The 20,851-nt window shown below is 35.6% G+C and overlaps 1 protein-coding gene across 1 annotated transcript in view; it reads right to left on the bottom strand.

The window, feature by feature from the left end:
* musk (muscle, skeletal, receptor tyrosine kinase) overlaps positions 1 to 19,660 on the bottom strand; it is a 39,682-nt gene extending 20,022 nt beyond the window's left edge. Inside the window, exons 1-6 of the mRNA XM_067398327.1 lie at positions 19,483 to 19,660; positions 4,463 to 4,589; positions 4,148 to 4,299; positions 3,710 to 3,837; positions 3,431 to 3,572; positions 2,144 to 2,268 (exon numbers count right to left, since the gene is read on the bottom strand). Of these exons, the coding sequence (XP_067254428.1) occupies positions 2,144 to 2,268; positions 3,431 to 3,572; positions 3,710 to 3,837; positions 4,148 to 4,299; positions 4,463 to 4,589; positions 19,483 to 19,555 (747 nt within the window). The 5' untranslated portion in view covers positions 19,556 to 19,660. The remainder of the gene's footprint in view (positions 1 to 2,143; positions 2,269 to 3,430; positions 3,573 to 3,709; positions 3,838 to 4,147; positions 4,300 to 4,462; positions 4,590 to 19,482) is intronic.
* Positions 19,661 to 20,851: the final 1,191 nt, after the last annotated feature.

Genomic DNA, 20,851 nt, shown 5'->3' with positions numbered 1-20,851 from the left:
ATAACTGGGATGCTCATTAAAAAATCTTACAAGTAGAAAACATCAGCTGATATGCTTCTTCAATCTTGTAATTCAGCAATGTGCAAGTGTTTGCTGTGAAACACTATTCCAAATGCTGAAAAGATAATTATTTTAAAAATTTAAATTTTTTTGTCAAGAGCCCAACTAAAGCAGACAGTGAACACCATGATAGTGGAACCATTTTTTGACCAATAAAACATCAACATCTAAACCTCTGTTAATTCTCAATAAGAGCTTCTGTAGACATCTGACAGAAATACAGTAAATCTTGTTTGTAATAAGTGAAGCTGGTAATGCTGTTTGTGAAATTGTTTAATCAGATCATGAGAGATTTGATGTATTTTATGTTCAGTTGATTTCATCTAAGGCTTTGGCTGAAGTCAATTGTAGTTCTCTTGTTGTGTTTCTCTTTCTTTAAGTGATTCTGCTTGTTAACAGCAGGTGTTAATTACTAATGCTCGATCATCATTTAATTATTTGCTTAATTATCTCATTAAGTTTAACACTGCTTCAGAGTTGTTGTTGTTTTTTTTCTTTTTTTCTTTTTTTTTTTTATCTCTATGTAGAGAAGGACCAAACGTTATCTGAGCAGAGTTGATTTTACTCTGAGCAGAGCTGATTTAACTCTGGGGATTTTGCTGCTTCCTTCAAAATTCGAACAGATGAAGGTTTTTCAATAGACAAGAAATGAAGCTAACATTAGATTTGGACGTGTCTTGATGCCTTCCTACCGAAGGCAGCATTTTTAATTTTCAGATGCAGCCAATATGTACAATTCTGACAGATCCATAGACCACAATGCAACACAATTGTGTTGTCAGAGCAGAGCCCCAGCCCACACAACTCTAGTGTATGATGCTGGAGTCATTTTGATATTTAACTGCATAATACTTGTAGCTACCTTAAACTGACTGTTTAAAGCTGACTATAACATAGTTATAGTTTACTACATTGTTATCATTTTCGCTTGTGTAATTTTTTATATTTTCTCCAACAGCCAAAGCACACATACAGGCCTATAAAATGGTGCATAAACAAATTCATAAAGAAAATAAAAATGTAAATAATAAATCAGATCCATTACGGATTCCAAGTGATCAAGGGCGTTTCATTTAAACACATTGCAAGGGTTCCGCCAGTAGTGCAACATAAGCAATGACATACATCTGCGTGAATGAGACAGAAGGTTAGTGAGGGAAGGGCATAAAAAAGAAGAAAAAAAAAGAAAAAAGAGAAGCAAATAAAGCAACAAGCAAGAACCCTTCAATGAGAAAATCAAGTGAAACAAAAACAAAACACAAGAGGGTGAATAGTGTGGTCAGATTTACAGAGTAGAGTAGTCTGGGCATTCAAGGGTTAAACCCTTCTGCATCTATACAACCTTATCCGAGAGGTCAGTCTCTGCTTTAGTTCTTACTGCTCACACTGTCGTTACATATCGTGCCAAAAAATAGAAGTTTCAACCACAGTCGCTTAGCCAAACCAATATTTATCTACGCATATCTAAAAAGAAATTGTATTAAAATATGATTGCCGGTATCCAAATGAAAACAAAGACAGCACAGCTTGTTCAGATCTACTCTTTACACCCCCTGACAGAAGCCTGAGAAATGTGAATCTTGGACTCTCCTGGATTTAAAGACTTACACGCTTGTTTGCAGACAATATCTTCACGTAAGACTGCTGATCAGTTTTCGGTTCCCTTTGTTTTTGTCTACCAAAATCCACATCCAAAAATGATCCCAAATAATGATAACAGTGCAGAAGTGTTTTGAATTCTTTTCTTGATCTTGATATGGCTTAAACTTTATTGCTGAGGTCCGATCAGCACCCTGAGGAATGATTGTAGTTTGAACCCTGTTAATTGTGACACCGACTAAAGCATTTACAGAACGCAGGCCTCCCATCATTGTACTGGCAGCACATTTGAGATATGCCATCTGACATTTAACATGAATGTACTGAGCTCTGTGCTCTGTGTTCCAGTAAGATGAGATGAAAGTACAATTAATTTGCTCCGTAGAGCCAAAGCAAGCATGAAGAGCAAAAGAAAGGTGGAGAGGAAGGCTGGGGAGGAGAGAGAAAAATGACTGTAAGGTATCTTATAAAGTAGAGGATTTACCGTATTGCCGTTTTCAAGCCAAGTTATAGATGGGATTGGGTTGCCAGTAGCATTACACTCTAATGTAACCTCTGATCCGATCTGAACTTTCTTCTCCCTGGGAACTTTCAGTATCTTGGCAGGAGCTGTAGTAGAGTTAATGAAAAATAAGAAAACAGAAAATGTTTTAAAAAGCTGCACGTCAAGTTTTTAGAAATGTGTATATATATATATATATATATATATATATATATATATATATATATAGGTTTTTTAATACCATTTTCAAGAACATTTTGAATTCACTGAAAACAAATTAGTAAACAATGTACTTTGAAATGATTATCACTCCGAAATTGCTAGTAAATTACACAAATAATTACAAAGAAATGGCAATAACACACAATTAAATGTGAAATTTTGAAATACAAAAACTAAAATAGTACTTTCTAAAACATACTCAAATATTCTTTGTTTTTATTTACAACTTTGAAAAATCAAGGGGGAAAAAAAACAGTATAACATCAACTTAGAGGTAATGAAATATTAGCACATTATAATAATACACATTATTTTTGAAAAAAAAAAATCTAAAATATTTTTTTTTACTATTCATTTATTTATTTATTTTTATTTATTTTATTTTTTTTGGAAGTATTTTGTACAACTATCATGAAGACTGTTGGTTGCACCACACAAAATATATTGTTTTTCCCCCACAATTATATTAGATAATTTGACAATTGTCTAATATTAATAAGCAGTGAAGCAGTTCTTCTAAAATATTTATTTTCTAACAAATAATAATAGATTAAATCAAACTACTTTTTAAAATTACTTTTTACTAAAAAAAATTCAAGAATTTTTTTTTTTTTTTTTTTTTTTTTTTTTTTTATGAGGGGTTTTATTTCATTTTGATATCAAGACAGCTTTATCAACCTGCCATTTTCACCCAAAAAAAAAGAATGAATTTTAATACATACTGTAAAACATGCTCATCATGAAAGAGTTGTTTTAAAAGCAATGTATGTATTTTTTTATGTGTTTAATAATAATAATAATAATAATAATAATTTTTATAATAATAATAATAATAAAGAGGACAAAATAAATAAAATGAAAATAAATGAATAAGTAAAAAATAAATAAGCAAGCCAGCATTATGTCATTGACCTATAAACATGAAGCGGCCCAAAAAGTATTTGGACACTTAAGTCATACTTAAATTGTCTGAAAGTTATATTGCATTAGAAAACCTAAATAGTACAAGAATACTTAAATTAGGATTAAAGCTATTTTATGACATACCCTGTACTTCAATAGTGACTGGTTTGGAGTAGGCAATTCCAAAACTGTTTCTGGCCACACAGCGATACTGCCCAGCGTCCTCTTTCTTGATGTTGTTAATTTTTAGGGAACCAGATTCCAAAACTGATATACGACTATTAACCTAAAAGATACATGAATGATGGAGATGTTTAGAAAACGCACAATGTTTGATTGGTTTAAAACCATATTATGGACCCAATAAATAAATACTGAGAAGAATATTGTGTGTTACGTAGTAAGAAAAGACATTCCATTTACCTTAATCAAATCATCTTCTTTAATCCAGGATATTTCTGGTTTGGGATATCCTATTGTTAAACATGGCAACACTGCTTTGGACTCCAGAACCAACGTCATGTTAGTAGGATGTCTTTTGATTTGGGGCTCTGAAAAAATAATAAAAGTTCATGAGACTGATTCAAAGCAATGCGTAAACAGCCATTGAGAAAATCTTAATTTGGATATTCTACTATTATTACAATAATCTATTGATTATTCATAAATCAAGCATTGAATATCTCACAGAAATATGATAATATAAGAATGTAAATTGTGAAAATCTTAATTTACAGACAAAAAGAATCAATTGACAAGTTGCATGAACACACACACACACACGCACAAAAAGAAAGTGAAGATTGCATTCTCAGTGCTCACAGTAGTAATGATATAAGTTATAAAAGTATTTGAACATACTCATCTTCAGCTGTAAAGCTCCACAGCTCTTGGCTGGCTCTCCAATCCCATTGTTAGCAATGCAGCAGTATTCTCCATTGTCCGAATCCTTTACATTGGGAATGATCAGCATTTGGCCATTTTCTTGTATAATGTATCTGGAATCGTAATACCTACATTCAAAAAATAAATGCTGAACATACTTCACAAAACAATGGTGTGGGATCAAAATCTCTAGAACTCTAAATTTTAAAACAATTTGTTTTGGATACTCTTTTTTTTTTTTTTTTTTTACTTTATGGATAGCATAATCAAATGTATGAAGAAAGTACTAACCGTATTGGGTAATTATTCCGTGTCCATGTAATATCGGCTTGAGGGTATGAATCAACCTCACAGATGAAAGTAGCATTATGATCCAGAGAGGCGTCCACTGTTTCAAGCAATGTTGTGATTTTGGGTGCTGAAATAGAGAAAGAAAGATGTATTTTCATTAACAAATCATAATAAAATGTTAAATTACTGTATACAAAGACGTTTTTGGTTACACTTGTTACAGTGCAAGAATTACATTTAAGACATTTAAGTATTAAGTAATATTAAGTAACAGCATGCACTCACTATAGGGTTATGGTTGGGTTTATGGATAGTTACATGTAATTATGCATAATTTACTGTTATTACTATTGTAAGAACATGTAACGTGTAACAAGGACACTTGTAAAATAAAATGTTACTTTTTCTTTTTTTCTTTCTTTTTTTACCGTTCAGTAACCATGTTATGAAATAGGACAGGCTTACAAGAAATGCTTTTTAGCATTTGACCCTAAATAATAATAAATCAGACACTGTAACTGTTGTGAAACTACCTTTTCACAACAAAATATTTTACATTCTGAACACTGTTCGGCACACCACAAACAGCTGACCTCAGAGAGAGTCACAGAAAGACAACATGCTTCTGATAGAAATAACTGTGAGAATGTTAAAATGGCAGTACTGATGTTATCCTAAGAATAAATCCAACTGATAGGAAACACATCCCTCTATTGACTAAGGGCAGAGTGGAGTTTAGGTCTCATTACACTAACAAAAATCATTTTAAAGGTAACATGATAATTACGGGGGGTTTTTTACATTGTTTTTTTTTTTACTCAGCATCAGACTGAAGTAGAAGTAGTCAGGTGACAACCTGTAAGCAAGTCAGTGAGACTTGCTGGGTAATCTTTTTTTTTTTTTTTTTTTTTTTCTTTTGTCTTCAGAAATCTGCTTGGTTTAATGTCTGTGTCATTTTTGTCTTAGATTCAACAGTTAGGAGTTATTATGGCAAGCAACCATTTAAAATACATTTTCTGACAGAGGACAATACACAAGATTTGCGTGTCCATTGTTTGGGAGAAGAGCACATGCGGTCATCTTTTGAAAGAGGCAGCTGCCCGCATTGCGAGTGTTTCTTGCTAAAAAAGCTCTGCTTCCGCCAGCTTCTCTTTAATGATGATGGGAACTTCGCATTTGCGCCCCCTCCCCCAGTTTGAGATGGCCCTCACTGCAGAATCACAATTCCAATGATCCAGGGTGTGAGGTTTGATCCAGATCCAGTTCCAGATCCAACTCCTCCCACTTTACATATCCCTATACCTACCGTCTCCGGCCCCTGGATCTAAACTTACCCATTTCCACCCCTTGTATATGGATCTAACTCCTCCCACTTTACATACCCTTAAACCTACCCGTCTCCGCCCCTTGGTTCTCGTGTTTTGCAGTGAGGCGCTACTGCGTGGTTTGGGTCCCATGGCTGCTGAAACAGCTTGGAGAATAAAATTGTGGAGATCATAGGTCGAGTTAGCAGAGAGATATGGGACAGGAATTCCCCATTCTTAGTCTTCACCCACTATCTCAGGAGTTCTATGGACAGACTTGCAAGCCCGCTCTGTGGCCTCTTCCAGTATGTCTGAAAATGTAGTAATGGCCCAATCTGACTCCAAGGAGTCGAATGTGTTTGAAGGTAAGGCAGAAACTGTTAGTGAGGCTGCCTCCCTCTATACCCCTGCATTCAAGGAGTTGCTTGAACCGTGCCACAGCCAGATTGAATTTGGACTGGGAGGCAAACAAACCGGAAATCGCTCAAGGGAAACTTGAAGAGCGATTTCTGCCAGGTCAAACGCTCTGCTCTAGTGAGTCTTCTAGTACTTCCCTATCTCTATCTAGAAGTGTCAAGATCGTAGGAGAAAACATACTCAGAGACAATTGCGATCTATCTCTCCCCAGTTGTGGCATCTTCTCTGAAGGTTCTAGTCTTACCCTCTAAGGTGTTGGGACTCGAGATGTTGTTTAGCTTTGAAATGGTTATGTTTCCATTTGGGAGGGGAGTTTTTTGACCTGCATTGCTTATGCACAAGATGAGGAGATGCACAAGAACCAGAGATGAGGCCCTTGGCAGTGTGAAGTGTAATAGCCATTCCACCTGGCAATGTTGGCCTCCCTCCAGTGTACTATCCTGGAGGTGACCATGCAGACATGTTTTATTAACATGCATCTCTCAGGAGTCTATGAGATAAGTATTGGTAGATGGTCGGAGACTGAGTGAAAAACATACTTTATCGTGTTTCTCCAATATAATATCCCTGTAGCTGTGCAACAATGTCGGTTTCTATGTCCGGCATGATCGAATCCACTCATCTCATGCACCCTTCAGCACCTAGCTGGAGGAGATAATCAGACATGTATGTGGTTTGTTTTTTAAATGAAGAAGAAAGAGATAGATTCACAAGCAGTGGAATGAGAGAAGCCCCATTTGCTTTTGACTGCCCCCTCCAGCACTGTGCTAGAGAAGAGAGTTTAGATGAAGATGCTTCCACGTAGTACACTCCCTGAGGGAGTAGTACGATTCACAGATTTGCCTTGGTGCATCGGCATAAAAGTTAATGATGCAAATCATGCAATGCATCGATTAAAAAAATTGGCATTTGTATCGTGATGCATCGTTTCTAACATATTTGCATTGGTACCATATTTAGGGCCCAATGATTTCCGCAATGCAGAAAACATGGACGGAATCGCGGCATCCATTCATAAAAACGTAATTTACTGTATGACGTGGAATGTCACAGAATTTGTCAAAATTTGGATGAATAAATCAAAAGTAGTGGACTAGTGTTAATGTTAAACTGAAAGAAGACTATTTGTATATGAATCCTACATGTTCTTTGTGTCTCTGTGTGAATGAATGGTGCAGATGCGTGAATAGTTTACTACACACACAAAAGCACACATGATGCTCGCAATGTTTTTTCCAGTGTCTGCCATTGACTATATAACAACATGAACACATAAACGCCATCTGCAGAGCTGCTCTGAGAGTCACTTCATGAGCATTTTACAGTTTAATTTGATAGAAACTACTGTAATATTATATACACACACAGACACTTCAAGATCTTCACGGCAACCCGTCAAAATAAAAGTTCAGGGGGGAATCTACTCTGGTTCCCTGAGAGAGGGAATGAGATGCACTGTCACCTTGCCATACTGCACGCACACCTGGGCTTCTTCCTTAAAACAATTGGAACATGATAACATATGTTTTTGTGTCTATTGGTCTCACTGACTCACAAGTTGTCACCTGAATACTTTAAAGGCCAATTGAAGATGAGGCGGACTTTAATGTTTTTTTTTTTTTTTTTTTTACTATGTTGAACTTTAATTCTGTCAGGACCTCTATCATCAAATATGGTTGATAATAGCATAGAGTTTGTCTTTGCGGTATGGTTCTGTTCTGGGCAAGAACTACCTGCGCATCCATGCAGCCATGGATAAGAGCAGGGAGAGTAGCAATAACCCCCTAAGGGTAAACAGAACTACGAGCATATGCAGATATCATTAATGTCAATAATTTAACATGTACGTATATTTCAAGAATTAGTCTGATTCAGGGGAATCAGAAGGCCAAATCCTAACGGGATTTGACGAGAGGAGGAGCTGGGGATGGAGGAGGGTAATTAGCTCCTGAGAAATGTGATAGCTGCTGATAATTCTGAGGAGCATATATATGGATGCTGTGATAGGCGTCGTATTCCAATAGGTAGACATGAGTCACCTGGGAGTCACCTGATGCGAGCTTGACTGACATGACCTGCCAGAACTGACGCTACACTTGATCTCTTTCCTTGCCAGCCATCACCAGCACTTTTGATCATTTTCACAAAAATTTCATGGCCCCCTGAATATTTTGTTATATGAATGTCTGAACATACAATCTATCAATAGAAAGAACAGAGCCTCTGTTTTTAAACAACAACAATTTTTTTTTTTTTTTTTTTTTAGCTTCATACATTCGTTTTTATCAATAGTTGAATGTGAGTTTCTGAGAAAATCATGTTTTTGTCAAAGACTTATAGATGGAGTAGATCAAGTCCATCAGCATCACAAAGCTTCACAGTTGTCACTTCTTCATGAGTTCATGACGTCGTTCTTATTTTTAGTTTAAACATAAAAATAGATAGCCCGCACGTTGATTTGAGTACTGTGTTATTAGTTTAGCGAGATCCTAATTCCAGACTGTTGAAATAAGTTGTGTCAAGTCTCTTCATGAGTACTGCTATTTGTTTGTCAAATGGAGTTGTGGCCTATGTATGGTGGTATGTAATCACTAATAAGGTTCCATTTCATTTCATGCTGCCTATTTATGCAACTAGAAAGCTCAGGCTTTGGAACAGAACTTAGGAGCTTAGGAGCTCAGGCTTAGGAGCACAAAGTAATATTTAGGCTAATTTTAATTACAGCAAAACCAGCCCTTTACTATTCTAAGACACTGTTAAAGTCATTTTACATAAACTGGTATTTTACATAAACATATGTATGCCCTTGGATATCGCAGTTTCGCAAACCCGATTCCAAAAAAGTTGGGACACTGTACAAATTGTGAATAAAAACAGAATGCAATGATGTGGAAGTTTCAAATTTCAATATTTTATTCAGAATACAACATAGATGACAGATCAATATATGTTTAGATATGGCTTCTTTTTTGACCTATAGAGTTTTAGCTGGCAACAGCGAATGGCACGGTGGATTGTGTTCACCGACAATGTTTTCTGGAAGTGTTTTCCACTACATTACATTTCTTAAATCGCAGTAGTGAACATCTCAAATTTACCATTTACTATAATGCCTCTCAGGTTAGCTTTCTTGACCTACTTATAATAAAAGATGATGATAAATTGGTGACAGATCTGTATAGAAAACCCACAGATAAAAATACGATTCTACATGGTCAGAGTTTTCATCCTACCAATTTAAAGAAGAGTCTTCCAATTAGTCAGTTTAAGAGGATTCGTAGGATTTGTACGTATAATGAAAGGTATGAGATACAATGTAAAGATTTATGTCAGAGGTTTTGCGAGAGAGGTTATAAAAATACTTGGATTAAAGAGGCTGTGGCATGTTTCGAAAATACTGATCAGCAAGAGTGCCTTGCTCGAACAGTGTCTAAACCGACCAATAATAGATTGTCTTGTATTATCCAATATTCCGCTCTAAGCAATGAGTTTGCAAACATCGTACGCAAACACTGGCATATTTTAAGCTCAGACCCTGCATTGAGTCAGTTTTATAAAGATCCTCCACGAATTGTCTATAAACGAGCCCCTAATATACGGCAAATGTTGGTCAGAGCTGACCAAGGATCGGAACGATCTACGAATCCCTTTTCAGTCCCTGATGGCAATTATAGATGTGGACAATGTGCACAATGCAATTTTACTACGAAATGTCACACTTTTAGTCATCCACACTCAGGTAAACAGTTGAAGATTAAGGGAATAATTTCGTGCAATACTAAAAATGTAATTTATATGATCAAATGTCCCTGTGGTATGGCCTATATAGGCAAAACAAAACGGTGCTTAAAAACACGTATAGCTGAACACAGAAGTAATATACGATTGAAGGACCAAAAAAATCCCATTGCTGTTCATTTTGATTCTTTTAAACATAATTTATCGACTCTTCGTTACTTAGGCATTGAACAAATTAAAGTACCTAGAAGGGGTGGTGATATTGATAAAATCTTACTACAGAGGGAAGCTTTTTATATTTATACATTGAATACTCTTTCTCCAAAAGGTTTAAATTTGGATTTTGATTTGAAACCTTTTTTGTGAATTTGGGTATAATGTTTGTTATTATTGTTGATTTAATCATTGGGTGATGAATATGATGATTTGAAACAGGTGTGATTGATCATGTTGATGAAATGAATTGTATCTGGTGTCATTGACTATGTTGAGAAAATGCAAAGTAATTGCCATTTTGTCACTATCTACTGTTTGCCTGACCTGACGAAGACCTCTTTGGTCGAAACGTTGTCTTTTTATTAAATTCTGAGAGCAGCAATGGCAGTGTGCAGTTCTTTTTTGGTTTATTCTGGAAGTGTTCCCATGTTGTGATTTCCATTACAGTAGCATTCCTGTATGTGATGCAGTGCTGTCTAAGGGCGCAAAGATCACGGGCATCCAGTATGGTTTTCCGGCCTTGACCCTTACGCACAGAGATTGTTCCAGATTCTCTGAATCTTTGGATGATATTATGCACTGTAGATGATGATAACTTCAAACTCTTTGCAATTTTTCACTGAGAAACTCCTTTCTGATATTGCTCCACTGTTTTTCGCCGCAGCATTGGGGAATTGTTGATCCTCTGCCCATCTTGACTTCTGAGAGACACTGCCACTCTGAGAGGCTCTTTTTATACCCAATCATGTTGCCAATTGACCTAATAAGTTGCAAATTGGTCCTCCAGCTGTTCCTTATATGTACATTTAACTTTTCCGGCCTCTTATTGCTACCTGTCCCAACTTTTTTGGAATGCGTAGCTCTCATGAAATCCAAAATGAGCCAATATTTGGCATGACATTTCAAAATGTCTCACTTTCAACATTTGATATGTTATCTATATTCTATTGTGAATAAAATATAAGTTTATGAGATTTGTAAATTATAGCATTCCTTTTTTATTCACAATTTGTACAGTGTCCCAACTTTTTTGGAATCAGGTTTGTAGTTCTGAAATGTTTGCTCTTAATGTTACGTAATATTTGTGTTAACAGTTAAAAATTGAGGTCAGTTTATTGTACTTCTCTGTCTGTCTGGTAATAAATGTTTTAGCTGGAGTTTTATTGTTTAGTCTGGCACTTTTATGTCAAGACATATCAAGGAAGTTCCAGGAAGTTCTCGTCTTCTCATTTCTTTTGCAATCACACGTAATTTTTTATTCCTTCAAAGATTAGTTTCTTCAAAGAGAAATGTGACAAGATAAATAGAACTAGCTGAACATGCCAGAATAAAAAATAAATTTTTTTTTAAAAAAGTCTCCTCTTTCAAGGCCTTAAGCTCCTCTCACATTCAGAAATTGGACCAAAAATGGATGCACTATGTTGCTCACTAATGTAATTATCAGAGGTCCCATGTCACATACAAGTATTCAGTATATGATGCTTGTGCTATTTTCAGCTATGATATATTATTAGTGAGAGAATAACTTTTGTTGTTGTCCTTGCACGTCAGTGTTAATTTAGTATTAGTTATATACTATTATAGTATTTATTAATATAAAATTCATATTTTGTTTCAATTTTAGTTTAAGTTTTAGTAATTTTTAATGTGTTGTCCTTTTTATTATTATTTTCTAAATATTTAGCTTTAATGTTTTTTCAGTTACAGTAACTTTAGTACTTCATTTTAAACTTATTTCAGATAGTTGCCAAGACAACATTTCAAATGTTTAATTAAGTTTTTCATTTTAGTTTACATTTTAGTTCTTTTGCTATTATATTATTATTATTATTTGCTTTAAAAAATTTCTACTTAGCTTTAATTTATTTTTAATTTTATTTTTTAATTAATTTTAGTACTTCAATTTAAGATTATTTATTTCAGTTAGTTGCCAAAACATCATTTCTAGTTTCTCATCTAATATTTTTCAAATAATGATTTAAATAATGATTTTTAATAATTTTACTTAAAAAATAACTCTTTCAGTGACTTGGACGTAATAACGTTAGTGGGTTACACTTTATTTCGATGGTCTATTTTAGACATACTACTAACTATAAAAACTCTCATTAGAGTACTAGTAGACTATAGTAGACTGGTAGGATAGGGTTAGATTTTAGGATTCGTTTTAGTAGAAAAAGTTGATATAGTTTCAAAGTCACTTATAAACAGTATAATGTCTGTTGAGGAGCATCAAAATAAAGTGTTAGCAGATATTAAGCAGACTGTCTTTTAATACTCTAATGTGTGCAAGTTGATATATAGTTACAAATTTACTTAGAGTTAGCAGAATGTCTAAAGTGGACCATTAAAATAAAGTGTTACCATCATGGAATATTTCCCTGAATTGTCATCAGTGGAGAAAGATATTTTTGGGAACCAGACAATGCAATTACGTCATCTACCAGGAGGGGCTAACAGGCCCTTGCTAACAAGAAAAACCAGGATTAAACTGTTCAGCCTGCTGGCCTCTGAGTTAGGCCTGCTGACAACTGCACAAAACTCCTCTAAAACCTCTATAAGAGTACTTTAGGTTGGTTCCAGCCTTCTGGTAGAAGGGAATGCAATGTTATTGTCTTTTTAAGGTCTTTTCTCTGTCTTGTATGCAGATGAGTGATATAAGTGAAGCTGGAGCCTCATAAATTTACACCATGACTTTGCAAACCTCGTTTGCTGTCGGCTGCATTTTCTCACGGGGATGCATTAGCACTCAGCAGGAACACAACCTGCCAATTTCCCAAGTGTGAATCAGCGGATATATCACCTGTTCCTCGCAAAAGCTTCCAAGGACATCATCATCCCTGACCTGTTAGCAACAGCTCATGTTAAGATGCTGCTTAGGGTTTTGTGTAACAGCCTCCCTCTTTGCTTATCCAATTTGATGTAAAAAAAAACAACAACAAAAAAAAACTTAAATTATAATAAATATATTAACTATGTGTCCCTTTTTCAGTTATAAGTCTAGCATTGTGTGTTTGCAGATTCCGTTTGCTTTGATAATTTGTTATCTGACATTCATACATTTTTAAGTGACTCAAGTGTCCAAATACTTTTTGGAGGTAAAATATATGTAAAATATTGAATAATCTTTTTTTAGGAAAAGACTACATGAATAATGACAAAATATAATTTTACAAGCTATACCTTGTAATTCAACGATAACCAGTTTGGGGAAAGTCTTCAAGGGGACCTATTATGCTATTTGACATGTTCAGCTTTCTTTAGTGTGTAATGTTAAAGGTACAATATGTAAAATTTTTGCAGTAAAATATCCAAAAACCACTAGGCTAGTGTTATATATTTTGTCCATCTGATTACAAACAGTATCTCTAATGTTTTCAACTACTTGTAAATCATGAGAAAATTCCCATTCTAAACAGTGACACGGGGCAGTGCAGTCGCCTGTCAATGACGCCAGTTACCTTTGTTACCGCCTTTACTGACGTAGAAACCACATCACAACAGTGCCGTGGACAAATGCGGAAGTAGAGTCTAGCGTCCAGCAAACCACTAGCTTGCTTCAAGCAGTTCCTTATTTACTTCTTGCACGTTTTATGGTGGATTGTGTTACTTATTTATGGAACATAATTACTGCTTACCATCTGCCACTGGTTCTGTCGACAAGGACAGCTCCCGTAAACTCATGACCGGAAAAGCGGAAGCGGCGCCGGCGACTGTGTCATAATAAAAGTCCCGCTGCTCGTGAGGCGTGTGTTGATCAATCGCTCCAGCTCCTCGTTCAGCTTCCGCAACACTCGGTCCTGCTCTGCTTCATACTACAATAACGTTAATAATCGCATCCACGAACATGAGTTCTTCCAGACCCTAATCCCTATTCTTTTGCACCGTCCGTTGAGATGGAGACCACATGTCCCAAGTTTCCGCTCTAAAAATTGGCGTCATCAAACTACGCCTTTGTTTTGAATAGGCTTCTAGCGACCTCTAGCGGAAAAAAATATCACAAATTGTACCTTTAATGTTTGAGCATGAAAAAGATCTGCAAAGTTACAAAGCACAAAGTCACTCCAAAGGGAGTTATTCTCTATATCAGTGTGCACTGTTTCTGAACTCCCTGAAATGCTTCCTTTGTAGTCTTGAGATTTTTTCCAGCACAATATCCCTCATTAAAAATACCAGAGAAGTGCTGCAACTAAATATGGGGGGAAATTACGTGTTTTTTGAACATTCAAGCATGAAAACCTATTCTAGTAGAGCCCAAAAACAAAATCAAGACTTTGAGAAAGGGCATAATAGGTCTCCTTTAAGGATTCTATGAATGTTAGTCTTGGTTACTTTTGTTGCATTTTTAATTCTCGCTTCCAGTAGTGTTGTACATCAGTATTGTCCTGTTTCACGGTACCTTCCTGTGTGAATGACATATGGTGTGATACCAAGAAAGACGTACTGTATGCAAAGGGTGAGAAGGGACATTCATTTTCATTCCGCTGGTCAATTACAGCCAGATGATGTGTGGAACAGCTACTGATGCTTTAATTTGATTGAGGTAGTGTGTACGTCAATATCAAATTTATACCTAACCATCTGATCGCATACCATTTTGGTATCATCTATTGAGAGACTGATTTTGCTCATGGACCCAAATGGACATTAAGTGGTAACACTCCCGCATGTAACCTATAATTAATGCAGGATGGGTCATATTTCCTATGACCTTTCATAGTTCATAGTTTGTTAGGATGAATGCATGTCAATGTAGGCATCGGACATGGTACCAATTGGTACAGATGAATTTGTTCCAATATATTGTAAAGTTTGATTAGATGCAACATTTGACATCACAACAGAAGATATGAGAAGTATTTTCTTCTGCCCTTTTTAGACTGTATAGAACTATGCACAATTACAAAACACTTTCACTGCTATTGAGGTGGGATACAGGTAATGTTAGAGACAGGTTTGGTGGTATGGGTAGGTTTAAGGATGGGTTAAGCCTTAACCCATAAGGTGCCTTAAGATGTATTGGAAGGGTCAACAGTGTAATTATAGATGTAATTACATGCAGGTATTGTTTAAATAAGTACAATGCAAAAGCATGTACAATAAGGGCATTGTATTAAATGCTTAATTTAAATACTAGTACATAGTAGTTAAAGACATTTAAAGGGCACCTATTATGCAAAATTCACTTTTACATGGTGTTTGACCATAAATGTGTGTTGGCAGTGTGTGAGCAAAACCACCCTAGAATGAGAAAAATCCACCCAGTGTTTTTTTTACAATCTCAATAATTCATAAGCACTGTCTCAGAACGCCCTGTTCTAAGATTACTCTCACTGTGACGTAGAATTGCGCTAAGCCCCACCCACGTGGTTTGATTGACAATCTGGTTTTGGCATAGACCCCGCCGTCGGTGATCTGTCAACCATCCTCCATTGTTTCAACGACAGCCGGTAATGTCTCCTAAGAAACATAAGTGTTCTGTCGTGGGATGTAATAATGAACATAGTAGTTTTCACTTACTTCCGACATCAGAGCCACTGAAAACGCAGTGGATGGATTTTATTTACGAAGGAAAGGCGCCACTCAAAATTCCAAAATACGTTTATGTTTGCGCGAATAATTTTTTGACTGACTGTTTTGAGAACGAGGGTCAATTCAAAGCAGGTCTTGCTTCAAAGTTAATCCTCAATGTGTGGATCGTTGCCTACTGTTCGCAATCCAACGTCACATCCAGAAGAAGTAAGTGTATTTAATGTTTTTTGAGCAAATAGTCATTTCAGTCGATGTCAGCCAATTCAATAACAAATGCGTCTAAAGTCGTTGTCGTCGTCGTAGAATGTCTGTGTATATCATTTAAACCTTGTTTGTATAGTGTGTATCTAACGTACTTCGCAAACGTTATCACAGTATTTGTGTTTGTAGTTTCAAAAAATTGCGCGAACGTTATCACAGTGTGTGTGTGTGTGTGTGTGTTGCACATCCATAATTGCAAATGGGACGCGATTAAAACTCTCTAAGTACATAAATGTATCAAATAACCATTCAGAGATGTCCTGCTCCATTCTCAATTGTGCTTCTTCTGCCGGAGTCTCTTCATCATCTGGGTCTGATTCCGGTTCAAACATGTACGTCTGAATGCCATACAAAACAGCGGGTCTCTCACTCTCAGCCATTCTGCTTCTACCGTATGCAAGTTACGCCCTCATCCAAAGGCAGGTCGGGGATATGCAGCTCATTTATATTTAAGGTGGTACACACCAAAACAGCTCTTTTTAAAACAGGCCCCAAAAATGACATTTTCAAATGGTTATAATAAATTAACTGTGGGGTATTTTGTGCTGAAACTTCACAAATACATTCTGGGGACACCCAAGACCAATATTACATCTTGTAAAAAGGGGCATAATAGGTGCCCTTTAATATAAAGTAGGTCCCATATTTATATTGCAGTGTTGTTGCTTGGTAGCATTTTGGCAAGGGCTAAAGATTCCCCACTCAAATTTTGCAGCTGGTTCAGTTGGTCACACAAATTTGCCACTTTGACCAACAGAAAGCCGCTTGAAAGTGACTTCTACATACATCTTCGTCTACACTATTAACAATAGACAACTGACCTTCTTTTGCCCACAAAATGTCGCCAAAATTTCTCTGTGACCGCACTGTCTCGTGAGGCATTTATTTCATCATGTTCATCAATTTGAAATTAAGCGTTACATTTTGATGTTAGATTTAAGGCTTGTGAGACATAAATCATTGTCGTTACTGAGAGATTGCTCATATGAGAGTATTAAAGGGATAGTTCACCCAAAATTGAAAATGATCCCATAATTTACTCAACCTCAAGCCATCCTAAGTGTATATGACTTCTTTCTTTCAGCCAAACACAATCAGAGTTAGTACATTATAAAACATCCTCTTCCCAGCTTTATAATGGGAGTGAATAGTAACTAGAAGATTTTGAAGCTCAAAAATGTGCATCCATCCATCATTAAAGTAATCCATACAACTCCAGGGGGTTAATAAAGGGCTTCTGAAGCGAAGCGCTTTGTAAGAAAAATATCCATAATTATAACTTTATAAACTGAATCACTAGCTTCTGGTTCCACTCGAAGTTCAAAAAAATAGGGCTAGGTACCAAACTCAAGCTCCTCCGACATTAAAAAAAAATAAAAATAAAATTCTCATTTAGACTTCTAATTCGTAGCCATTGTTTTGTTTTGCTTTATCCTCTGTGCTTCCACATTTATCCATATATCATGCCTTGGGTAAAAAAAGTTTTGCTGGAACTCGTGTATGGAAGTGATTAAGCTAGTTAATTTATATAAAAGTCATTTATTTTTTTCCGCTTCAGAAGGCCTTTATTAAACCCCTGGAGCAGTATGGAATATATTTATGATGGATGGATGTGCTTTTTTGGGCTTCAAAATCTCATTTACACTTCACTCCCAATATAAAGCTGGGAAGAGCTAACTCTGATTGTGTTTGGCTGAAGAAAGTCACATATTAATTTAATTTATGGGATCATTTTCATTTTTAGGTGAACTCTTTCCCCGCCAACATTCCCAACCAAGATGTAGTATATCACTTCTATCAACACTCCAAAGCTTCACAGTCCTGTACCTCTTCCTGGGTCAACATTTCATTCAGTAACGATCAGCAGTTTTGATTTATGTGCTGTTGAATGTTTGATGATTGTGTTATTTTTATTTTACATGTTCCTAAGCAAACTTCTATCATTTTTTTCTGCTTCTTCTTTCACCTGTTTTCATCTTTCAATGACAATGACAGTTGATTTTACGTCTCTACTTCCTGTGAAGTGATGTATCAATGTCCCCTTATTCCCTATGCTATCTCACTTAAGATGGCGAAATACCCTGTGAAGTCCACTTCACAGTCCACTTACGGTCGAATGGAACGCACCTAAAATATATTCATACATAAGAGTTTTGTCACATAAATGGTGTTGTTAAAAATAGCACTGGTTTTGTGTAGTATATTTGCTATATATATTTGTAGTTATCAATTATTATTTAAGTACTAAATAATCATTAATGAAACTTTTTGATTATTTTCACTATGAGACTATGTTTACTATGTTTGCTCTAAGTAGAGCAATTGATTTTAGCATGCTGCCCAAAACCAATATACCTTACTTATGACCTCATAAGCTATTTTAAGATGTCGATTAGTAACCGCATGAATTCATCTTAAGAAAATCCTTTGCCATACAGTGTATCTTCCCCATCTGTAATCCAAAATCATTATAAACATTTCCAGTTGGAAGACATTGAGGTTCAAAGCTCTGAGGTCACAACTATGCTTTAAGGTTCTCCAGAAGTCATATGTCACAAATTATAGTTTAGGCTTGACGTGACCTCACAATTTAAATCATAATTACACAAATCAAATCCCATCTGTCAATGATTCTGAGACTGATACTGAGAAGACTATAAATGATTCTATAATTGTGGTCTGTATGTAATTGCTTCTCTCAAACTGGGAAACCATACTATAATAAATGTTTATTCACAGTGGGTGCAAAGAAAAATGTGAGAAAAATGTTTTTCTTTTTTTTTCTTTCTTTGACTTGATTTGAAAATGAAAGGTTTGAAGTGCTTGAACATAATATGGTGTGCATATTGTGGAACGAACATTCTGGAAGCTTTCATCCTCTGCTTTAATCTTTGATGACATGAAGTATTTGTTATGAATGGCCATTGTTACTGCTATTATTAATACAGCAGCACACGTTGTATCAAGGCACAGTGGCAGCTGTCAAAAACAGCTCCTTTCATAAAGTTTCAACACTTCATCCATTACTATATATATATATATATATATATATATATATATTGCCATGCATGAAATATCTTATGTAGTGCTTTCTTGATGTTTTGTGCATTTCACATTTTGCTGAATTGTCATTAAATAAATAAATAAATAATACTAATAATAGGCTGTTTAATTGATTCTATTGTGACAAATACCTCATTTAGTAAACTGTTTACTTAAACTTTTGTTATAGCCAAGTACGTGCGATACGAAATTGATTTTCAAAATGTAAAAAAAAAAGGAAAAAAAAAAGTAATTTTAGAACATAAATGAGATATATTGGCACATATTTTAATATATCATCAGTATAATAACTTAAGTGAAAAATTAACTTTATGATCCATGTTCTCCAGCTTGATTTGAAAATGTTCCAAAGAAAATTGTCACATTTTCAGTGTGTCCACACTTCAACAGATCCTTAATCCTAATAATCAACAAACTGCCTTGGTTCACCATGTGATAAATGCTTGCACAACCCAAGCTAGTTATTCACAATGAGAAGCCGTGACTCACCTCTCTGGAGCCCTTCAGTCAGGCTGAAATATGCCAGAAAAAGTATCAGTGGAATGTTTTTCAGGACCTTCATGTTCACCTTAGAACGTTCTGCTTCGAATCAGCTTTAAAATCCATTTGTCAGCCTCATATCAAAACTCTGAAATGAAGTCCCTGCAGATAGTACAGTGTGTGTTCATGTGCTGCAGACAGGCCTGCGATCTGTTGGAGTCACTGTGCTCGTGCGGTTAGCTGAAGATAGACAGGACCAGCTGCTGGATATGCTTACAGTGATATGGGGGGGCCGAGGTACAGAAAGTGCTCAGAAAATACCAATAATGCCATTTTTATATAAGGGAACATGTTGTAGTATGTCTGATCTGCCAAAATTCAGACCTCATATGATTTAGTGTGAACATGATGATTCACATCATGAATGAAATTGTAGGAAATAAAATCACTATTACAGTGTGTTGCGCTAATATCACTTGCGACATTCAATTTAGAATCTACCCTGCATAATAAATAACTTAATATTTCATAAAAATGCTTCCCTTCACTTTAGTGCTTTATTAATTAGATGTGTTTTAGAGGAATTTTACCAATTTCATACAATTTCTTTTGGACTCAGCTGAATGGTATTGCTAAATTATATTTTTTGAAAGTCAGTGTAAGAAGTTATGCTTCTCTCTGTGACTTGACCGGCACTCATAAACGCACGCCTGTCCTCCCTCTCTCATAGCAATAGCATGACAGGCACAGCCTTTGCATTCAAGTCGCCTTTGTATGGAAAGGCCCACCTGTTGCTCACTGGCCCGTACGTACCGATTTATTTTAAGCTGGAGAGTGACATTTCCCAAAGTGACTGTTTATGTCCCCATCCGCAGCACTTTTGCCTTTTACGGGTAATTGCATTAGAACGTTTTATTCTGAGAGAAATCTGCAAATTATCACTTCTGAAGAGGCGTTTGTTTTGACAGTTTTTTATTTATACATATAACTTAGAATGTCCTGAAAGCACATGCATCATTGAGTCTATATTTTATTAGAAAAAAGAAGTGTCTATGACCGCTGACTTGAAAATGAAGATAATATACACCTTTTTTTTCCTTCAGGCACATGCAAAATGTATTCCTATTATTTTTTAGTAGTTTCAGTAGTTATCACTTTTTAGTTTACATGGATTGTGTCTTATCTCTCTGTCTGTCTCTCTCTTTATATATGTATATACAGTAGGGGTGTAACGGTACACAAACATGACGGTTCAGTACGTTCCTCGGCATTGAAGTCATGGTTCGATATGGGTTCAGGGGGAGAGAAAATTAAACATAAAATTGCTTCTTTTTTCTTCATTCTTTTTTATTATTATTATTAAATAGTGGTTTATTGA

Source organism: Chanodichthys erythropterus, chromosome 10 (assembly GCF_024489055.1).
Source record: "Chanodichthys erythropterus isolate Z2021 chromosome 10, ASM2448905v1, whole genome shotgun sequence".
Taxonomy (NCBI): domain Eukaryota; kingdom Metazoa; phylum Chordata; class Actinopteri; order Cypriniformes; family Xenocyprididae; genus Chanodichthys; species Chanodichthys erythropterus.
This window is presented reverse-complemented; position numbering and strand designations above follow the sequence as displayed.